General features: G+C 39.7%; 1 protein-coding gene across 7 annotated transcripts in view; it reads right to left on the bottom strand.

Moving 5' to 3' along the window:
* KIF21A (kinesin family member 21A) overlaps positions 1-21,133 on the bottom strand; it is a 79,185-nt gene that overhangs the window by 7,752 nt on the left and 50,300 nt on the right. For 2 of the 7 annotated variants that reach the window (XM_088533229.1, XM_088533231.1), the window contains 15 exons: positions 21,026-21,094; positions 20,721-20,932; positions 19,955-20,108; positions 19,392-19,592; positions 17,146-17,247; positions 16,390-16,555; positions 15,859-15,879; positions 12,079-12,139; positions 11,808-11,862; positions 10,424-10,623; positions 6,549-6,659; positions 4,151-4,189; positions 2,048-2,184; positions 1,039-1,219; positions 396-560 (listed from right to left, as the gene is read on the bottom strand). In XM_088533229.1, the coding sequence (XP_088389355.1) occupies positions 396-560; positions 1,039-1,219; positions 2,048-2,184; positions 4,151-4,189; positions 6,549-6,659; positions 10,424-10,623; positions 11,808-11,862; positions 12,079-12,139; positions 15,859-15,879; positions 16,390-16,555; positions 17,146-17,247; positions 19,392-19,592; positions 19,955-20,108; positions 20,721-20,932; positions 21,026-21,094 (1,874 nt within the window). Of the gene's footprint in view, positions 1-395; positions 561-1,038; positions 1,220-2,047; positions 2,185-4,150; positions 4,190-5,833; positions 5,963-6,548; positions 6,660-10,423; positions 10,624-11,807; positions 11,863-12,078; positions 12,140-15,858; positions 15,880-16,389; positions 16,556-17,145; positions 17,248-19,391; positions 19,593-19,954; positions 20,109-20,720; positions 20,933-21,025; positions 21,095-21,133 lie in introns of all 7 variants that reach the window. The other 5 variants (XM_088533232.1, XM_088533235.1, XM_088533236.1 and 2 more) reach the window with 4 other exon arrangements.

Genomic DNA, 21,133 nt, shown 5'->3' with positions numbered 1-21,133 from the left:
TAGGTTCTGGCTTGGAAAACTGCTATCTAGCTAATTATCATAGCCAGATATTACTTTACATTAGGTGAATCAGCTCTCATCATACCAATGGTTACTAGCCAGGATTCACTGCATCTGTTAGCCTGTTATTCAGCATTTCCCTTATATAGAAAGCCTTGTGGTTTTCCAATCATTCTTACCACAAGATTCACTATAACCCTAACACATGAGGAAGCTGAGTGTGTTTCCATTATCTCAGTTACAACCATAGAATGGAATAATTGATCCCTTGGTCCATAGTCCAGGACTATTTTGCCCAGGGTACTGATAATACCATAATGAAATATTTTGGTGACCAAAGGAGGCTACATGTGCACATGACACAAAGAGCACTCCCTTCTGCCACTGCCCATTACCTCTTCAGGTCCCACATCCGCACTGAGTTTCCAGCAGCTGCATAGAGGAAAGTGCCAGTTGGATTTAGTGCAATCTGATTGATCTGGTTCTCTCCAGCGGGGATAGTGACTGTCCTGTTAGTACTTCCTGAACACACATCACCCGGCATCGCTTGTCCTGAAGACCTAAGTAAAAAGAGAGGGATGGGAAGGAGTTATATCCTCTCCGTGATATATATTTTTTGCAAACAAGCCTATTTACTTGAGTAGAAAAGGTTTAAACCAATTTTGAATAACAAATGTCTGACAAAACCCTACATATGCAGATGCAAATTGTTTTATGAGCTCATACATTACCAACGCCCTGCACTGCCTGAGCCTGAACATGTGAAGAAAGCTCCCAGCCCCAACACAGCATCTATGTGAATTACACTGTGCTACGATGCTCTTAGATCCCAAACTAAGTAGGGACAGGTCAGGCAAGCACCCAAATAGGAAACATTCCATAAAAAGCCAAGTGACAATAGCTCAGACAAGGCCATTCTTTCTGTGTTTGGATCCCAAATACATTAGGATTTCCATGCTAGTTTATTAAATCTAATAGAATTTTATCTAAATTTAAGAGTTGTTTGAGCTTCTCTCATTTAAGGTTTAACATACTTACGTCAGTGTCCTAATACACTTAGCAGAATCTCTGATATCCCACACCTTGATATAGGAAGTTGAGACAGTGAAAACCAAGCTAGTGTAGTTGCAATATTTTATAGAAACAACGTTATTGGGATGACCCCCAAGAGACATAATCTCTTGTCCTGTTACCAGATTCCAGACTTTACAAGTACGATCTAAATAAAGAGAAAAGGGAAAAAGAGAGGGGGAAAAATAATAATAAAAAAATCAGAACACACCTCCATTTCCAAAGTTCAAGGCTAAGAATAGTCCTTTATCCTAAATGACTTATATGAATATATCTTATATTAAGAGAGAAGCAAGAAAAAGCAAAAGCAAATTTGAGTGATATACAAAAAAAAGGTATGCTCATGAAGAACAATCACTGAGGTTCAGCTATGTTCTTTTCTAGTTAGATTTAGTGATTAGAATGCAGAGTCATCAGATGGGATAGAAAAGATCTCTTTCTAATCACTACTTCTACTACCTCAAAATGTTAATGAATTATATAAGTCAGTAGTGAATTTAGTAAATCCTGAATCAAACAACTCTTACAGCCCACAAGAGACAGGCAACAATAAACACAAGGAAACCAGTCGACAGTCATAGCTCTACTCAAAGAGTCAATTATATGAGGAAGAATCAATTCAAATTCTGTGGCTAAACAGACAGAGGAAATCTGCTAATTCCCACACCTACCTGGTGGTATCTTTACCCTGAGGCACAGGGTTCACATTGTGAACCATGACTAGTTCTATCACACCTCTCAACAAATGTTAAGGCCGAGATTTACTTTTTTCAATATAAATAAACTAGATATTGGAATTAAAAATCTGCAGTTAGTTACAGCAAATCCTTCTTCAGCTTATGTTACAAAAAAGATCTCCACAATACACTGTATATACTACACTGTATATACAACACTAAGCACAAATAGGGGATTTCCCAGTATCCCAGTTGTCAAAGCAGCCTCTGTGGCAGCAGGTGCAGGAAGCTTGTCCAACCTTTAGAACCAGTGAAGAGAAGATCATCAGTTGCATCAACACAAAGCACGGCCTTGGTGTGTCCCTCAGCTGTATAGATACACTGAAGTGGGGAAGATCGGATGTATTTTGAAGCAGGGAAAGGGTTAATTATCCCCCTAAGAAAAAAGAGAATGTGAGTTGGGCGTATACTAGTTGCAGATCAAATTAAATTACTTAAATGTAGGAAACATTCATCTCATTCACTTACATATGGGGATAGAACAGCTGAATACCTTTTATAAACTCTGTACGTTTTTTTTACTACTTAGTTTACCAAGTGTCAGCTGGGGGCTATCAGCTAAAGGAAAGCACACACAAAACAAAAAACAAGACAAGATGCTGAGTGTTTAGTAAATGGGGAGAGTCTCTGTAATGCCTAAAGAACCAGTTATAGCTCCTGGATTCATGGGACCGACCCGAATGCTTTTGAGGACCAAGTAGCCTGGCTGCAAAACGGAGCGCAGAGCACCTTGCCAAATCGAAACCAGCAGCCCCTTCTGTGGGCATCCTTGGGGACCTGCTGCTAACTTGTGTCCCCCAGCAAGCCCCTGAACGCACCCTGCACAGCAGTGCCAGCTTCCACTCAAATGGGTGGCGAGAGGGAGCGCGGTTGAAAAACAGATTCCCAAATTAATCTAGATCTGCACCAGGGGTGCTGCCAGGGGACAGTAACCCAGCATGGAAAAATCAAGCAAGTCATTGCATGGGATTTTAAACGACTGGTAATTATTTGGCATACGACCCCATGTACATGTGGATTGCAGTGTTTTCTGTGCAGAAAAGCCTCCAGGCAGTGCCTCCACATGCATGCAGTGCTGCAGCCTGACCAGCTAGCAGTAATGCTTTCTGGGGGATTACAAGTGTGAACATGAGAAATAGGAACTGAGTCAGAGCCCCATCTCACAAAACAAACCCCCCAAAAACCAACAAAATAATAAGAAACCCCAAACCCATCAGTCTCAGATGCTTTAGGAAAACAGAACAATTCTCTAACATTCCCAGTCAAACAGAAACTTGCTAAAGGAGGGAAAAAAGTCTTTATGCTAATACTAACCAACCTTGTGGCAATTAGCTTATTGCTACAGTCTTAGAAATACATAGGTTCTGCTGTATATTTTTACTGCTCAGGGCACCTTCACATTTACATAACTCACTACTACAATTCTTTGGTAGATGTCGCTAATATAAATATTGCCTGAAATCGTTTGTCTTGCAACTTCCTCAACTTGGAAAAGGAATTCACCTCTGCATCCTTTAACAACACTTTTAAAAATGTGGGGGCAGATAATGCACTTTGGGTGTATTTCATTGTTTTAGGTCTCCACGCTTTTGTCTTCTAACGCTATTCAAGACTCTGCAGTGCTCTGTGCACATGTTGCCTTTAGACCGAGTTGCTTCCTACCGCTCTTTCCACCCACCATTCCCTTCACCAGTCTCGTTATAACCCATGGACAAGAGCTTGGCATCTACACACTCCAGTGCCTGGAGCGCCACAACAACTGGCAGAGCCCCCATCACATTATTATTATTAATAATATTATTAGCCCTTTTGTTGCCTTCTCCAGGTACACTCTTATTTTTCACAGCTGTTTTCCCTTGGAACATGAGTAGGGACACACTTGCATCTCTTCAGCCATGGTGCAGGCTGTTGGCAAGACACTGTAGAAGCTACTGAGTTTTATTTGCCCTGGAACGTAACTTTTAGTTATCAGAACATACAACCAAAGGAGAGGGGGAAACAGGAAAAGAGAAGCACATAAAACCAAAGAAAATGTTTGCTGCTCTTTTTGAAAGAGAAAGAAAAGACAAAAAGCATGGGTCTAAAAAAAGTTTTACACCCTGTTTTATTTATAAAGAAAAATAAAACCTGACATGCTCAACAGAAACATCCTAAGAAAAGGAAGGGGTGTGAGGGTGGGAGACATGCTTGACCAAAATTTCCAATATTTAACCTCTGTCAAAAGCAAAAGAGATGCAGCACACAAGAATCGGGAAAATTCATGCAGCGAAATGAAACCGCCTAAGAATTGGAATAACTTCACTGAATGATGCCAGGAAAACAGAAAAGAGAAGAGAGAGTACCTGTGTACCTCCGACAGAGAGGAATCACTTTCATCAGACCTACAATCAACAGTGGTGGGTTTGTGAGGAGAAAGAATATAGGTATCAACAGCAGAGTCAAGTCTCCATACAAGAAGAATAAACAACAGCACGGCCAAGTCAGAAATGCAATGCAAATCCACATAAAGTACACAGCATTGCTTGGGTTATACCTTACACCTCTGAGAATATTGGGGAAAAAAGCCTTCAAATAGACTTCTTTGACACTGGTAAACTGCCTCTGAGCAAGAAGCTGAGTGACACCGACTAAGCCATTTCTTATTTCCCCAATATTTTCTTGTAGAAGAAAAGACACAAAGTAAAAAGGGAAGATTGATAAATGAGTTGGCCTTCACCACTTAATGCCTATGCAAAATGTCAAAACAAACAAAAAAAAGGGAGAAAGTGGAAAAAAAGGGAAAAAAGGGAGTTAAGTGTAGAAGAAACACATTTAAAACATTAATCTTAAAAATACATTACATTGGTAGCTCCCTGTAACAGAATCATCAAGTTGAGAATGATCACAAGCTCAAAATCCTTCCCCTCTCATTTTCAAAAAAGTTTAAAAAAAAGAGAAACAAAAAGCAACAACAGCTAAAAAAAAACCTCAAAAACCATGAACAGTTTATTATGTTATTATGTCCTAAAAAATCCTTCATCTTTAACTCAAGCCAAACAGATTCAGTTGTTTCAATTTAATTTCAAAGTTAGTCAGGAAGAAAAAGGTTAAGCTTATTAAAACTCAAAGCATATACAAAGCTTCAGACAAACTATACCGAGTTAGCAGTAAGATAATAAAGGTTCTGCAGTTGAGATAAGGCAGTTACAAGCACAGTTAAGAGTACGGGAAGCCTTGCAAGCTACTGCTTGGTACGTGGTGACTGTAGACCACTGGAAAACAAAGTTAGACAGAAATAACGGCATGAACAGATATGAGCTACTGCTTGTGCTACAGTCAGAACCCAAGGCTGATTCCAAGTTGGAGCTAGAGTTTATGGGCTCTGCAGGGTGCGGCTACCAGGACTGAAACTTAGCAGGAAAGATGCTTTTCAACTCAAAGTCGTTGCAATCTAGACTAAGACTCCTACAGAAGCAGATGCTTAACGTGCCAGAAAACTGGGTGCTCCCTCTCCTAAATAAGGTGTCACTATCCACTGCTCCTCCAGATCACCTCCCTCTGTCCATCCAGTTAATACATCGGATTCCCTCCAAACAACTGCATGAACTGAGACATTTCAACATCCCACTGCCCAGGCTGCTCTCGTGAAAGCACTCTGAGCCATGCTGAGTTGCTGAGTAAGTGTCAAAAGCACAATTTCCTAAACTGTCAGCTAAATCCTACTTCTCACAGTAAACACACACACAAATATACATATATCTAAGAATTCTAGAAATCTTTTCTGTCACGGTTGAAGGGTTTAAAACTATAGGTACCAGACATTGTCTAGAAAACAGGAAACAAGGTTCAGCAGGAAATTGCTGGTCTAGAATTTTTAAAACAGATCCATGATTTTAAATATCTCTTTGAAAAATACATGAAGACACAGGAGCATCTTCTCCTGTCTTGCAGGAGAAGAGCAAAATATCTAATAAATACTACAGTGCTAACTTGAGTGCACTGTGCAGTTCCTTAGTTGGGGACTGAAGCTTCCCTCTGTGACTTACTTATCCTGCTGAACTGATGTGTTTCCCTGAGAAACAGTAAGACGACTAAAAACATTCATTTCATTACGGGGCCGGCTTGGTGGGGAAGTAGGAGGTGACAGACTAGCCTCTGGGGCTCCAGAATCTGAGCTACAAGAAAAAAGAACATCTTCTTTAACAGGTTACGAATGGTTAGAGAGGTTAAATGAAACATACCTCAAATGTTAGAGCCTCTTTTCTTAAGCCAATAAATAAAATTATAATGCTGGCTACAGATGTTTCCCAGAGAAGTTAATAACCCTATGAATACAAACTGCTGCAGATTGTAAGGTGGCACAACATTCAAAGCTTACTTCTTAGCAATGAATGCTCCAGGCATAAAACACACACATAAAGAAACTCCTGAAAACTGCAGTTTCTTAGAGAAACTGATATATATCTTCTTAACAGGAAGGAAAAAAAAAGTCATTTGCAAATGTTCCAAAGTACATTTTCTCAGTGCTTGACACCAAGTTATTTGTGTACAGAAAAATACTCTAGCCAAAGCGTAAGCACACAAAAATTCGTAATCAAAAAAACACCCACATATAACTTGAATAATGGATAACAATTTAATTGCCACCAGGTAAAAACTGTCCTAGAATTAAAGAAATAGAAAATATGGTTTTATTTTTCAAGAAGATATTCCCAAGGTTTAAAAATTATTTCAGAGAAAGCAAACGTAAAAGAATCTTACAGTTTTTGTTCTTTGGCCTTTGTCTTTTCCACTGTTTTCTCATAGGCTTTTCTCTTTGCTAAAGGTGAAGGTTCAGGTATCTTCTTCTCTGATAGAGACGACTGTCTAGAACTAAAGCAAGAGTCATCATTATCTTACATTACAGTCCTTTATATAATTGCTTTTTTTTTTACATTAGTTATTGCCTCTCTTGAATCTGAGCCTATTCTAGATTTGTTTTCATGTTTTAATATTAACATGGAGTAACCAAATGTATTACCTATCATAATTCATCAACATATCAAGAACCAGAAATTGAATAGGTGTAGAAGATCTACTAAATCAATTAACCAGAAAAACTGCAGTGGCTGGAGAAGGCATCTCAGTCTGAGACTATGGAGAAGATGGAAGTTTCGACTGAGACCTTAACTGCAGATTCTGTAACTTTCATCTACAACAGATCACTTAAAAATGCAGAGCAGAAAAATCACAACAATTCTTACATATTAATTAAACTTTTCACTAGCATATTCATTAGTTTCAACATCAAATTCAAAAATAAGAAGAGGAAGAAAAAGTATTTTCAATTCACAGTTTTATTATTTATGACACTGCTTATTCCCTCCCTCTTCCCCGGGTTCCCATCCCTCCTCCTTATGTCTCTTTGAAATCATTCCCAGTTCAAAGTCACTGAGGTCTTTCTCCCAATCTTTCACTCCCCTAAATTAGCAAGATGATCAAGAGTGTAATATAAATGTTAACATGCAAGTGTTATCATTTCACCAGTCAAATAAAAATGAGACAGTTTCCAGTCTTCTGAGCTCTCCTTTCACTCATTAAATACTGGAGAATCAGAAAAGCAATATTTGCACTGGTTTACCTGTTTGTAGGCTTGGAATTTTTTATACCATTGGGCCCAAAATGCTCATTAAGAGAGCAATTCTGCAGATTTTGAAGGTGCTCTTGTGGCCTGTGGTGGCAGCCCAGCCTGCAGTTCTGCGCCTGGAAAGCTGTGCCAGGTTCCCCCAGGAGGAAACCTGTGCTATATGAAACCCATCTTTGCAGAATGGCCTGCAGCAGAACCTAGTATTTCCAGGAGAGCACAATCAAGAGCAGCTTTTTTTCAACTGAGCTGTCACAGCCGATTCCATGCCCACCTGCAAGGGGAAGGTCCCACCTACAGGGCCTGGTGCTACAGATAGATGCAGACCCCAGAGTATTGACACCTGTAAATAAACAGGGCTTTCGAAAGCCAGGAGGAGAAGTAATGACCTGTCCCTTGGCACAAAAACCTAGCGGTGCACAGAAGGGGAATAGGAGGCAAGTCTAATTCTCTGCTTGAGCCCAGAACTCCCATTTCTCCATAGGGCTCCCTGACCTCTAAGCAGATGACATGAGAGGGAATACGCTTAACACCCTTTCTCTGTTTATGCTAGGCCAAAGAACGGAGAAGTCCAGGGACCACAAGGCATCTCCTAGGCTCAGGCTGGTAACTGTGTCTTTCAGCTAAACGAGGGAATCCTGGCTTTAGTCTTCCCTGCCACGGCTGCCTGCATGTCCACTGCCCGGCTGCTGGATCACACGAAACGCTGGGGCCTGGAGCACGAGCGCCCCTGCCTCGCACTGATGTGCTGCACAAGGAGACAGCTCCCTCCTGCTTACTCGGGAGCGCCACATCCTCACGTGTCAAGAGCATGAGAATATTATGAATCATTTTTGAAGGCCTGGAAATTCTCCTAAAAATGCAGGAGTTTTGCTGTAATGAAATTCCTAAGCATAGATGTAAAACAGATGCATCCTATCAGTGACCAAGACATATTTTATTGTAGGTTTCCAGTGCCATCTTAGAGGTCCTAGGATATCAGAGATGTCTGAATGGAGGTGGCAAATACAACAAGATCTAGAGGAGATCCACTCTCCTCTGAAGAGGCTGCTGGAGACCAGGTGGGCACACCAGTGCACCTAGAACAACACTGGCCATCTTTGTAAACAGACCTCCTTCCCAAGTGACTGAGAGCAGCCTGGGTGCATTAAGATAAATCATCACAGAGCTGCAAAAACAGCTAGACTGCCGTGGTGGAGCAGTTGGTACATCCACAGACCCCTGGCTTTGGGTGGGAGCTACACTCCAAAGCAGAAGCATGAAATTAAATTTCTAGTGCTTCAAGAGCAAGCACTTTTTGGATGACTCACTACATCCCTACATTCCAGTTAAGGAGTAGAAGAGGATGACAGCATTTATTGCACACAGGATCACATTCTGCACCAGAATGTGTTTTATTGTAACGGATATGACAGGACCAGAGGCTCAGATAGGAAGGTCAGGTGGCTCACCAAGACAAACTTTCTTCAGCAACGACCAGTGACGAGCCAAACCAGTCCTGCTGCAGAAAGTACCCTGTTCTGGTTGGGAAAAACCACTACAACCTGTGGTGAGGAAGTGGCTGGAGACTGATAGTAGCAAAATCACTTATGTGCCGAAATACCATCAGTAACATACTTAAAATGTGAGGCCTACTGCTAAAGTGAACTGATTTATTGACTGCCCACAACTGTATAACGTGTCTAGGCTACAGTTTAATAAAATCCTGTTTTGCCTCGTTGCTAGCTCACATTCATGAATGCATACACCCAGGAAGAGGGAGCAAGACAAGGAAGGTATTACCTGAGTTTTGGATGGCCAGGTCATAACACTTGATGTTTTTAAAATCTTGGAGCTTCAAAAGTTTCTAGCAATCTCACACTATCTGCTGAAACAGGTTCCTCCATCTATACCTAGCCCAAGAGCACTATTTCCGAACAGATTCTACTTGTAAAATGCACTGAAGTCATCAGCATGGGTTAATAAATACTGTCAGCAGTGCTTTACTGTTCATGTTTGCAACCTCGAGCACATGCTAGAAAAAAATGTGGTGTAAGTAATACGAATTGCAAGTGTACATTAGAAGGAGACTGCCGTAAAAAAATATGCAAATAGGACAGATGGATAGTGAAAAATGCCTAACTCCAGCATCTTTAACATGGAAATAGCTATTGGGCACAGTTTTTCCTTGTCACTTAATGTGACAACTCGTTACGTATGAGCCTGTGAAATTTAAGTGTTGCTACCTAAAAAGTCTATGAACAGGCTCCTAACAGTGAATGGCTGAGAACGACGGTGATATTGGTAGATATAAAAGGGAAAGGAACAGCGAGTTAAAACAAAACAAAGCAAAAAACACATAAAAGCAAGAGCCTGAGAGAAAGGCTTACGGGACTCCAAAGGAAAAAAATAAAATTTCTAATTTTATTTGGTATGCAGTAATATTTTCAACAAGTTTTTTTTTTTTTTAAGGTACGTGTAGCTTGCAAGTAGAAAGTAATTTTGAGGATTCATAGTATCCCACATGCTTAACAACATTTGCATGCTCAGTTATTGTATAGAACTCTGCTTTTTAAATATAGACAACACAAAATGCCTCAGAGAGATTTTACCCAATTTTAGAGCCATTTACAGGTATTATTACTGCATTATATAATGTTTTCTTTGCATCTGTGCTGCTTTAAGCAGATTCTCATTATCTTCCTAGAATCTGTATTTCCCATATGATTATTTAGCAAAATATCCAAGGTACAAGATGATTTTTAATCTGATATTTAGAAACAAGGCTACACTAACTTCCCTAAAAAAAACAGCTTAACAAAAGTATGCTCTATAAAAAGCCTTATAATTGACAACAGTGCCTTTATACTTTCTCAAGTTATGATAGCAGAAGAGAAGAAGGGGTATTGTCAGTATTATTTAATAAGCTTCAAGTACCTCAATCTCCTGGGTGAAGTTAAAATAGATTACAAGAAATTCGCAACGTGCATTTTTAAAAAGCGGAAGATAATTAGTACAGCGTGGCCAAACTTACATGCTGCCTATCTTAGAAGGTAAGCCAGACGATGGGGGAATAAACTCTCTGTCCCTAGCAGAAGTATCGTTTGTGTCAGCAGCCATCCCACTCTCCTGGGTTTCTGAAACAGCCGCAAGAGGGCCGGGCAAAGCAGAGTCTGTAGCACTAACGTCGGAGCCTAACAGCAGCTCCATCTGGGTCGTGGTCCTTCGGCGAGCCTGGAAGCAGAGAGGAGCCAAGCTGTGATTTAAACATTCCATGGGATGTACTGGAATGCTATGTTTAAGCTTACTGTTAACTGACAATTAGCATCCCACTCAATTCACTTGGCAACTACCTTTGGAAAGTCAATTGTGGAGCTGGCCTGTACTTTTTGCCAACAACAGAGGAAGCTAGTCAAATTCAACAGCGTGAAACTTTGATTTGACAACTGTTTGAAAAGGATATCCTTGGAAACCAACTCTGAGCTGGAGCGGAATATCACCCGCATAAGGTTTATGTAAATGAAGTGTTATAAAGCAGAGGAATAAAGCAAAGTGTGAATTTAAATAGTTGCAATTATACTGGTGCAACTTCTCATGCTGATGCTTATTCTGATATAAAAATGTCTGCTTCCAATTTAGATTATGTCACTCCAGAAGTAGTTTAAGCCAAGATGAACAAAAATTCCCACAGTTTTTCAACTATTTGAAAACAACAGAAAACTTCATAAAGAAGCTGAGCTTTGTGCAACACAGTCATTCTTTAATGACTGATCATACACGTTAGCTTTGGTTGCTGCTGTGGAATTAAGATCTAACCCTTAGGGAAAAAAAGGCCATAGGAATGGAGAGTAGACGGGGAAAGACTCGGGCAGTCTGAGCAGAGCCTTTCCAAAAACGATGGCCACCTTCTTTATTTTATACCAGCATTTTCAGGGCAAACTTATCCACTCTGTCTGCCCAAAGGCCTGCAGGCTTACGAATGCTATGAGAAATGTGACAGTCAACTTAGGTATGTTCCTCCATTGCCAACTGTAATTAAGATCCTGAAGGTCAAATATCTATTTACTTTTTAAATTTCCTTTATAATTCTAGAACCACAAAAGCAAATTGCATATGATAAGCACGTTCCTCGTTCCCACTGGTATCAATATTAAACTGCAGCCTAGTTAAACTGTAGATCTACTCAGGTTTGGCATGCTAATAACTGAAGAAAGTCTTTCTTCCTAAAGCTGCAAAAATTTAACCATAAAATATTGAAAACATCACTGCTTCTTAGAAAGGAGTATCACATGAAAACATCTTATATATGAATTATATAAACAATTCCCCTTTTGCATGTATTCATTCCCTGATTCAACAGAAAGGCAAGAGTGTCCCCCAGAATGGGCCACTAAAGAGTTTATTATCACACAGCCTACCTTGCTTTTGGGCTTGACTTCACCACAAAGCTTCATGAGATCTGAAGACAATGAACTAAAAGAACAATTGCAGCACAGTGAAAAAGAAAACAGTTCATATTTTTGCAGCATGTTTTTTTTTTTTTTTTTTTTTGCTGAATTGGTGGATGAAATGGAAGAAAATTATTTCAGATGTATTTTCTAATGGATACACAATGAGTTACTGAAAAGGCCAAAAGCAGTTACTTTTCTAGAATCAGAACCAGTTACCTAGTTAACAAAAATTGCTCACCTCCCTTCTGCCCCAGGGCTATGCAGCGGGGCATCCTCATCGGTACTATCTTCCAAATTTTCTAGAAAATTTCCAAAGGAACAATGTTAGTTCACCCACTCCACAGGATTTGCAGCTAAGTGCTACATAAGACAGCTCAGAAAATGGTTGACAATTTTTCCCATCAGGAAAGGTAGCTAAACTGAATATTAAATATAGGAATTTTCAAAATAGTTTTGACTGTTTGCTGAATTTTCCTGGTATCAAATCTAGGATTTTTCATACAGCCTAAAGAAATGATACACCTAAGCACATAGTGCCATATGTGGTTCTCTATTGTAGCAGAGCAGTAGAGATGATAGACAAGCAAAAATAAATTCTGAAAGGAAATCTGGAAGCAAAAAGGAAGGTAAACAAAAGGAAAACTTAACTGCAAGACACAGAAGACAGAGGATGAAAATCAATGGACAGTAAGAATGTCTCTTTCTGTTTTATTTGTTTTTGCTTTTTGGAATCATATTGCTCTAGGAAAGAATTAGAGCAGTTACAAAGAAAATAAAATCCTTTTTTAACCAGCTAGTGAGCTAAAGCTCAGCCTCAGGTTATAGAGAATGGCACCAGTTGGGCTGAGGGGAAGCAAGCACTTGGTGATGATAACACCATTTAGCACTACAAAGCAGCTTCCTCATAAAAAGAAAGAAGCTGGTCAGTAGAAACGGCCCTGAAACACAACGGGTACACACAGCTGTTCACAAAGGAGAAAACCTGCATGCACGTCGCACACGGACACTATCAAACCGCAGATGGACGTGTCTGCATGCAAACGGGGCAAAACACGAAGTTACATCAAGCAAGACAGGGCATATGTACAGTCCAAACTGGAAACATTTTTAAATGCAAATCTTGTATATTGGAAATAAAAAAGAACAATTAAACATCTAAATTTGTGAGATTATAGGAGAGAATAGATTCTCTTCTTTGCATTTTACTCTAATAACATACTTGAAATACAATTTAAGAATATCAGGAGAACATTCTAAGCAAAGTCTCCCTTATTTTGAACATTCTCTTGAAATTCTAAGGATTAAATAACATCCTAATGAAGCTCCACTGTATCTCTTTTTTAATATTAGAGCTACTTTAAAGATATTTATTTAATTTCTGACAGAAGATGGACACCATATGTGAGTCATATAATATATTTGGTACCCTATTAAAATATATTTAAAGTGTATACATGGACAAACTAAGTTCATGCTTTGGAGAAAGGTAGGAAAGAAACTGCCTCCAGCTGAATTCTGAGAAGGTGTAAAGAAAATAAAACAAAAATATTGCTTTTTTCTATATGCTACATCTAATAATGCTTCCTGAAAAGTTCAAAATACACATCAATCTTACACCAATGCACTTTAAACACATTCAACTGCTGTATTGGTTCAACAACATATTTTTATTTATCAAAGATACGACAGTATTATGGACATATATTAAAAAATGATGTAAAAAAACAGTAACCCCCCCGATTCTCCTTTTGTCTCTTTCTGGATCTGAGCCTACACTGAAGTTTTTACATATACGTTATTACTCTGTGGCTTCTGCAGGTGAGGGGATCTAGAATACTTTTCTTCTAGTGAGGTATCAAAGCCCCATCAGCAAAATAAGTGCATTTCTTTTTCATATATGATTCATATTAGGGTCATGTTACTTCATGACCTTCTCACAAACAATTTGCACTCCACTTTTACAGGTAATATCAGAAAGCAGAAGGGGAGGACAGCCAGAAAAGATGTTACTTGGGCATTGTGGGCTCACACCCATGGGAACTGATGTGCCCTGTTCTTGGGTTTGCTGGAATCCAGCACAGAAGACTGTGGGAAGGGCCCAGATAGAAACCAGCACACAGACCAACAAGAAATGAGGCAAAATCTGCATGAAGTCCTAAGTGAGAAGAGAGTTAAGGTGAGCCATGGCGGTACTGCTTGCCAGGAGCAGCAGAGATGACCGAAGCAGAGAGGTTTGAGGATGAAAATAAGCAGAATGCAGAGGCCGCTGGTGTGACCAGCACGACTGCAATGCACAGAAACACACACTTGATCCCAGGAAACAATACTCAACTTGCTCCCTCAGGCTCTGCCCATACATGGCTGAGAGTGACATCTACCAATGTCCAGGTGCCTCAAATGGGAAAGAAAAGTAGTTCCCACTGCCACTGCTTTGGAAAGGAGTTGCTCCAGCAACACTCCAGGAGCCGACTTCAGGTCATGTTACCTCTTCACAAGAGCAGCTGGGATAGCAGACAGCAGCTGGTTTATCCACACACAGGGTAGGTGTGCACCCGAAGTCTCTGGGTGAAATCCTGAGCCTGTGACGTACTTGGCCCCAAAGCGAAGTCTTCCAGTCGGCCTACACCTTACCACAGGCACACAGCTGCAGAGTGAATGCCCTAACTTCAAGTCAAATATGTTCAAAGGGTTAAGAATTTACAGATTCCAGATCTGAAAGGAGGAATCAAGGGAGCAGTTCCCAAACAACAAGTGAAAAGCACCTGTATGTTCAACTACTCTGCTTGGGATGGGGCTGATTGAGGCTGAGGTCTCAGCGGTTTGGATACACCCACAGTAAAGTTTCCTGCCTATAAAGTATTAACACAGTCCCGAGTGGCTTGGGAGTTTTTAAAGCCTCAGTTCATGTTTGCAAAGTGTTAAAAAGCTTTAATGAGATACACTCTAACAAAAAATTCACGATCGAGGTATTATTCCAATGCATTCAACACATGTCTGCTCACTGGTTCAGATGCTGTTAACACATAAAGCTTGGACCCTGCGAAAGCAAATGCAGTGCTGGCTTCCTGCAGAAGCATTGCTCTCACTCACCTAGGGGCTTAAAGAACACACAGACATGAAGTTTCCTATCTTGCATAAACTGTGACACTAGTAACAGCTGATATTCCTGTGTAAGCACTAGCCATTTGAAACAACATGTCCTGAGGCAAGTCCTCAGCTGCAGTCACCTGTTTGGATGCCAGTCAATCTGTAACAGCTCACACCAACTTCTACAACACGCTCATCTGTCTGCTTTAAGGCAAACTCTTGCACTTTTGGAATACTTCAGATGTCTATGCAAACTAGCACAGGACAGATTAATGGGATTAGAAGTATCACAAGACTATGCAGAATGGGTTTTTGTTGACATCGGCTTTTTGTTAAGCTTTAAAGAGCCAGTTTTGTGTTTGGGAGAAAAGGATAGAAGGAAATTTGTGTCATTTATTTAGGAGTCATTTAAGAGCAACAACAATTACAGAACCCGTCTCCTCAAAATTAGTGAAGCCAGTAATTGAACCCAATTGAAAAGAATGAGATAGAATCAGCAACCTGTAGAACAATTACGTTACAAAATAAACCATCTGCAAAAGGTTAAAAATAAGATGCATGTTAAGAATTACTTTTTGTCAAACAAAAAAAGAAAAGATCAATTTGCCACAACTATAGCAGTAATATATCATGAAATAACCTTCTAAAGTCTGAACATATTGCAGGTTCACAAACAATAATTCAGCAATTTGCTCTACAGCTCTACTTACTATAGTCACTTCTCTACTATTAAAACTAACTATCGTAAGAGCTACAGGTGGTATCAGAAAGGAAGAAATGCTTTGTAAAGCCTCTGATAACGAGTACATTTTACAGAACAGTACATGCAAGCTTCACAAGCTCACAAATTCTAAGATACACCAGTTAGTGAACATGAATGAATTAGTAACTCATGCAGCTGCATCATACACAGAAAGCTAAACATACTTACCCAGTGGTATGCTATCTAGGTCTGTGTAAACAACAGCAACAAGGAAAGAAAAGCAACACTCCAATCAAAACATATCCATTTATAAAAAGAAATAAAATAAAAGTACCCAAATGTATCCTATACTTTTCATAACATCATCTCATTAGAAATCGAATAGATGCCGTAACAGACATAGAATAGCACTTTCAAAATCACTAATGTATTGTGATTGCATAGGGTTAAATATTTAGAATTTTGTACTCAGAAGTTAAAATTATATCATATCATAGTCTTTTGTAAAAATAACAAGCAGAATACTTGAATGTAAACTCTCAATAATGAAAAGATTCATTATTTCCCACATTTCACTGCTGAGCAGATACATTTAAGAATGATATGCATGCACATTGATTGTAAAACAGAGTTCAAATGTAAGATGTTAAAATACAGCATCTATTCAGAAAAGAACAGCCTCGAATACCCAGTACAACATGCGTGAAAGGCAAACACGGCATGCAGGCAATCACTCAAGGGAAAAGAATCCAAAATTACCTTGCAACGCATGACCCAGCAAAGCATCGAGCTCAGGATTTAACTCTGCTTTTTCTTTCAGCATATGAAATAGCAGTTGGTTTTGCGTGGCACTAGTAATTTCTGTCTGCTTAAGACGTCCTTCAAGAACTTTAATCTGAGCTTCTTTCTGGGCTGCTTGCAGACCCTAGAAGAGAGAAATCGAATAAAGAAAAATGACACACTTTAACACAACATTTTGTATAGTTAGAAAACAAGATTTGCAAAAAAAAAAAAAAAAAAAAAAAACATTGCAAAAGCTAAGAACACACAACACAAATACACTTCATGGCCTAAGGTCAATTATTTTTTCTTGAGTGACTCATTTAATGTTCTTACCTTCCTCAGGCTCTACTTGCAAACATGCATTCTGTGACTAACTCAGACATGAGTCCGAAGCACAATGCATAGATTTTTTTGCACATATTCAACACCAGCAATTACCTGAAAATCAACACCTTATTTTTTCCACAAATCAGTAAACAAATCAGCATTAACTTCTGGCTGAGAGAAGTGGTCTCTTCTGGAAGGATGAAAAACAGGCAACTCATTGAAGGTGGTAACAGCTCGCAGTTGCCTTCACACTGAGAACCAGGACAATTCAGTGCTGGCAAGCTTTGCTTTATCCAGTTTACTTTCCACAAGTGTAAATCCACATCAGCCAGCCAGTAAATCTACAACCCTGCTCCTAATAAATAGCACAGTCCTGGCACACACATATTTCACTTACTACATTACCTTATTGATGCCCATTGTGAGGAAGTGATCAAGCAAATATCGAGCTTCTGTCAAAGTGCAAGCATTGATCACTGCTGTTACATCCAAGGTCTCTCCTTCTTCCTACATGTGCAACAATAAAAACAGTCAGACGGTGAGGAAATGCATCTTTTTAGAGTCATTCCACTAATTGTAAAAAATAGAAATAATGACAATGTTGCAACATCACCTAATTCATCCCCACCACAGAATCACAGAATGGTGGAGGCTGGAAGGGACCTCTAGAGATCATGTAGTCCAATCCCCCTGCTCCAGCAGGGACACCCAGAGCACATGGCACAGGGTGGCATCCAGGCGGGTTTGGAAGATCTCCAGAGAAGGAGACTCCACAACCTCTGTGGACAGCCTGTTCCAGGGCTCTGTCACCCTCACAGGAAAGAAGTTCTTCCTCACATGGGAGTGGAACTTCCTGTGTTTTAATTTGTATCCATTACCCCTTGTCTGAGCAACCACTGAGAAGAGTTTGACCCCATCCTCCCTACAATCTCCCCTCAGATACTAATAATCCTCTCAATGTTCTCTTCTCCAGGCTAAACAGGCCCAGCTCGCCTAGTCTTTCCTCATAAGATAGATGCAGTAGTCTCTCAATCATCCTCATCACTCTCCCCTGGACCTTTTCAGGAAGCTCCACATCCCTCTTGTCCTGGGGAGCCCAGAACTGCACCCAATACCCCAGGTGTGGCCCCACCAGAGCTGAGGAGAGGGGCAAGATCCCCTCCCTCGAACTGCTGGCAACACTCCTCCTGATGCAGCCAGGATCCCAGTGGCCTTCTTGGCCACAAGGGCACATTGCTGCATCATGGTTAACTTGTGGTCAGTCCAGGTCTCCCAAATCCCTCTTCACGGAGCTGCTTTCCAGCAGGTCAACACCTAATTTGTACTGGTGCCTGCAGTATCCCCAGTGCCTGGGGATACAGTACAGTGCCTGTACTGGTGCCTGGGTATCCCCATGGTATCTCTAAACCATACTTGACAGATGCTTTTCCAACCTACTCCACAAACACCCCATGATGCAAACTCTGCAGTTTTCCCAGGCTCTTCAATGCTTCTGTTTCTTTGCTCCTGAAAGCTCTTGTAATCTCTAACCCAGACCTTTCTCATTGGTACTCACAGTGGAAGTAGAAAACAGTATATTCCTTCAGCCTCTGCCGCTCCTATGTGTTTGAAGACTTTTCTCCCTAGTCTCTCCCTCTCCAAAATAAACACCTTTTTGTTCCAGTTATTCTCACCAGTCAGTATATACCCCTCTAGCACCCTTTGGAGTTAATTCCTTTGTGTTCACTACTCTTTTAACAGTAAAGTCCTGTAACGTTGCACTATGCTGTCAAAATTCAGGTTTACTTGATGCGAGTAGAGCAGTAAAGCTGCTGGTGATGCGACATACACAAATTAGCCTAACGTGGAAGGGGAAGAACTTGATCTCTGCTTCACAAAAGCACTAGCAAGGATTACGGCACATGGCACCACTGTGACGAAGTCCAGACAGACAGATCTAGGAGATGATATCTGGAGGGTTCTTAATGCCATATCATAGATGGTAAGATATACGTCGTAAGAGTTTTCACATCTGTTTTGCACTGCTTTTGATAACATCCAAGTGATTCTGCATCACTTGGAACAGATAGATACCACAGCTTCACCTGACTTATTAAATTATTACTTGAAAAGCCAGTCCCAAACAAGCAGCAGCTTTGCTTGAAAAGTCTCCCTTAGCAATAAAGTCATTTCTTCATAATGAATGAAATGGATACAGAACTATAATAGGACTGATAAAATAATGTATATAATATTCACATACAAAAAGCCTTAAATATTTTGTTTTTGCATATTTTAAATATAAGAAAGTAGGAGAATATCAACAGCTGCAGGAAGAATTTGTATAAGTTGGTAACCTTCACTTCCCAAAAACCATATTAATTTAAAGCCAATAGAACTGGCTCTGACATTTAAATGCTTTGCAGTATTAGCTTGTATTGCACAATAAAAGTTAAAACTCAGATCTGAAAACTCAATTATAAAAGATGCTCATTTCAAATTTCATTTAATTTTCCACCAGCTTTTACTTCCTTTACTTCCTGGTTCGACAATTATACAACCAAAACAAAACTCATTTTTAAACTCAACTATTCTCAAGACTTGTGCAGTTGCTTTTTTGTTTTCCTTGCATCTCTTCATTTTACCATCATTTACAATAATAATTAACCTACCTTTGCTTCTTCCATTTGCATAATGTTTGCTTGGCAGTCAGAAATGCTGTCATTAATGTAGTCTATATTCGCAGTTAGTGATTCCATCTCTTCGTTAATATTCTGGACATTTCTGTCTGCTTCACTGCTACCTCCTTCCTTGATGAACTTCTCCCTTTTCTTTGAAAGCTTTTCTCTTCTTTTTGTAAGTTCTTCACGTTGCTATTTTCCCCAAAGACACAATATTACAAAAAAACAATGAGGAAACACTTAAGATTTTGAAATGCGTTTTTCTTTGTTTCATTTTCTTTTCCTTGCTATAATTTGTGCCAGGATTTCAGCAGCAAGAAATAAGTTTTGTAGGTGAATATATCATCATCTTAACATGTTTCTTTTTATTAATACATAGAGCAATCCCATGGTGCAAAAGCTCACTGGAGATAAGAGCTTCTTCACTGGTTGCCATAGAACCTGAGTCACTTCACTTATGTCAACATAAAAGCAATTCATTTGCTGCAAATATGAATGTATTGGTGTCTCTTTGATGTGACCACATGCCCAATAGTAAATGGCAAACCACCTACCGTAAGCAACCTGTTCATATCTGCTTCCATATTGGAAATGGTCATCCGCTGCATAATGATATCAGTCACTCTTCGTTCAAGTAACTGCCACTTCATCCTGGCTGCTTTTGAGGAGTAAACTCTGCTTGTCACGGCTTTCCGCTGATATTTCTTTCTGTGATGAATTCAAGAGAAACATAAAGCTGAGTGAAAGCAAGTAGTGAAACACAAAAGTGAATACGGAAATGATCAAGCCAAAATACTTTTTTTTTTTTTCTAACAGACAGTTTAAGAATTTCTTGCAGTTTGTCAGTGCACCGAACACCTGTCTGCACTCAATCCTGAACTCCACTGCATTCTGTAATATTTTGCATTTGAAAAACAGTTAACGAACTATGGCATCTTATATGAGGCACTACAGAAATCAGAAGATGCCAAAGAATCATTCTCTCTTAAACAAAGAAATCTGCTTCAAACCAAACTAGAAGGTCATCAATAGATCTATTTTTTTTTCCCCAAGAACACTGTGGACATCAAACCAACAAGCATATTTCTTTAAAAACAGGTTGAACTGTATTTGAAATTTGGGGGTTTCTTAGTAAGACTTATCCTTTAATGACATTTCATAGTGCTCCACACTGTCTTAAATTCATAAATTCAAATTACACCTCCAATACTGCTCATTTTATGAACATTACATGACATGTATCGTCACAAGACTATATGCTATGACGTCTACTCAATTTTCAGCTCTCTTTAGAAAGACCTAAGCAGTTTTAATCCTTACGCTGTTCCATTTGTTGCAGTTACAGATAATGCCTGGACTCTTGCAACAGGAATTCTCATCTTCTGCTGTGCCACTGTTCTTGAGCCATCGTACTCAACAGATGAACTAGAACTTGGTTCTTGAACAGGATGGTCAGGTAGACTCAGTTTTCGACTCACTTTCCCTGCCACTCTGTCAGACAGAGGCCTTACTTGCCGACGAAGGGCTGTAACCTAGAACAACAGAATGCAAAGACGTAACTACCTCTCCCTGAAATTGCAAAATTGTTCTATTTTCACATGTGCATTAATATTTTACCACAATACCTCTTCTGTTTTGCGCCGCAGGATAACTTCCTGATTTCTTTTCTGAGCTTCCAGAAGCTTGAGCTGATGCTGTGAAAAAGATACCAAGAGTTTGCGATATTATCTTTA

Source organism: Tinamus guttatus, unplaced genomic scaffold, assembly GCF_059628265.1.
Source record: "Tinamus guttatus ecotype Peru unplaced genomic scaffold, ASM5962826v1 Tinamus_guttatus_pri_ptg000489l, whole genome shotgun sequence".
Lineage (NCBI taxonomy): Eukaryota > Metazoa > Chordata > Aves > Tinamiformes > Tinamidae > Tinamus > Tinamus guttatus.
This window is presented reverse-complemented; position numbering and strand designations above follow the sequence as displayed.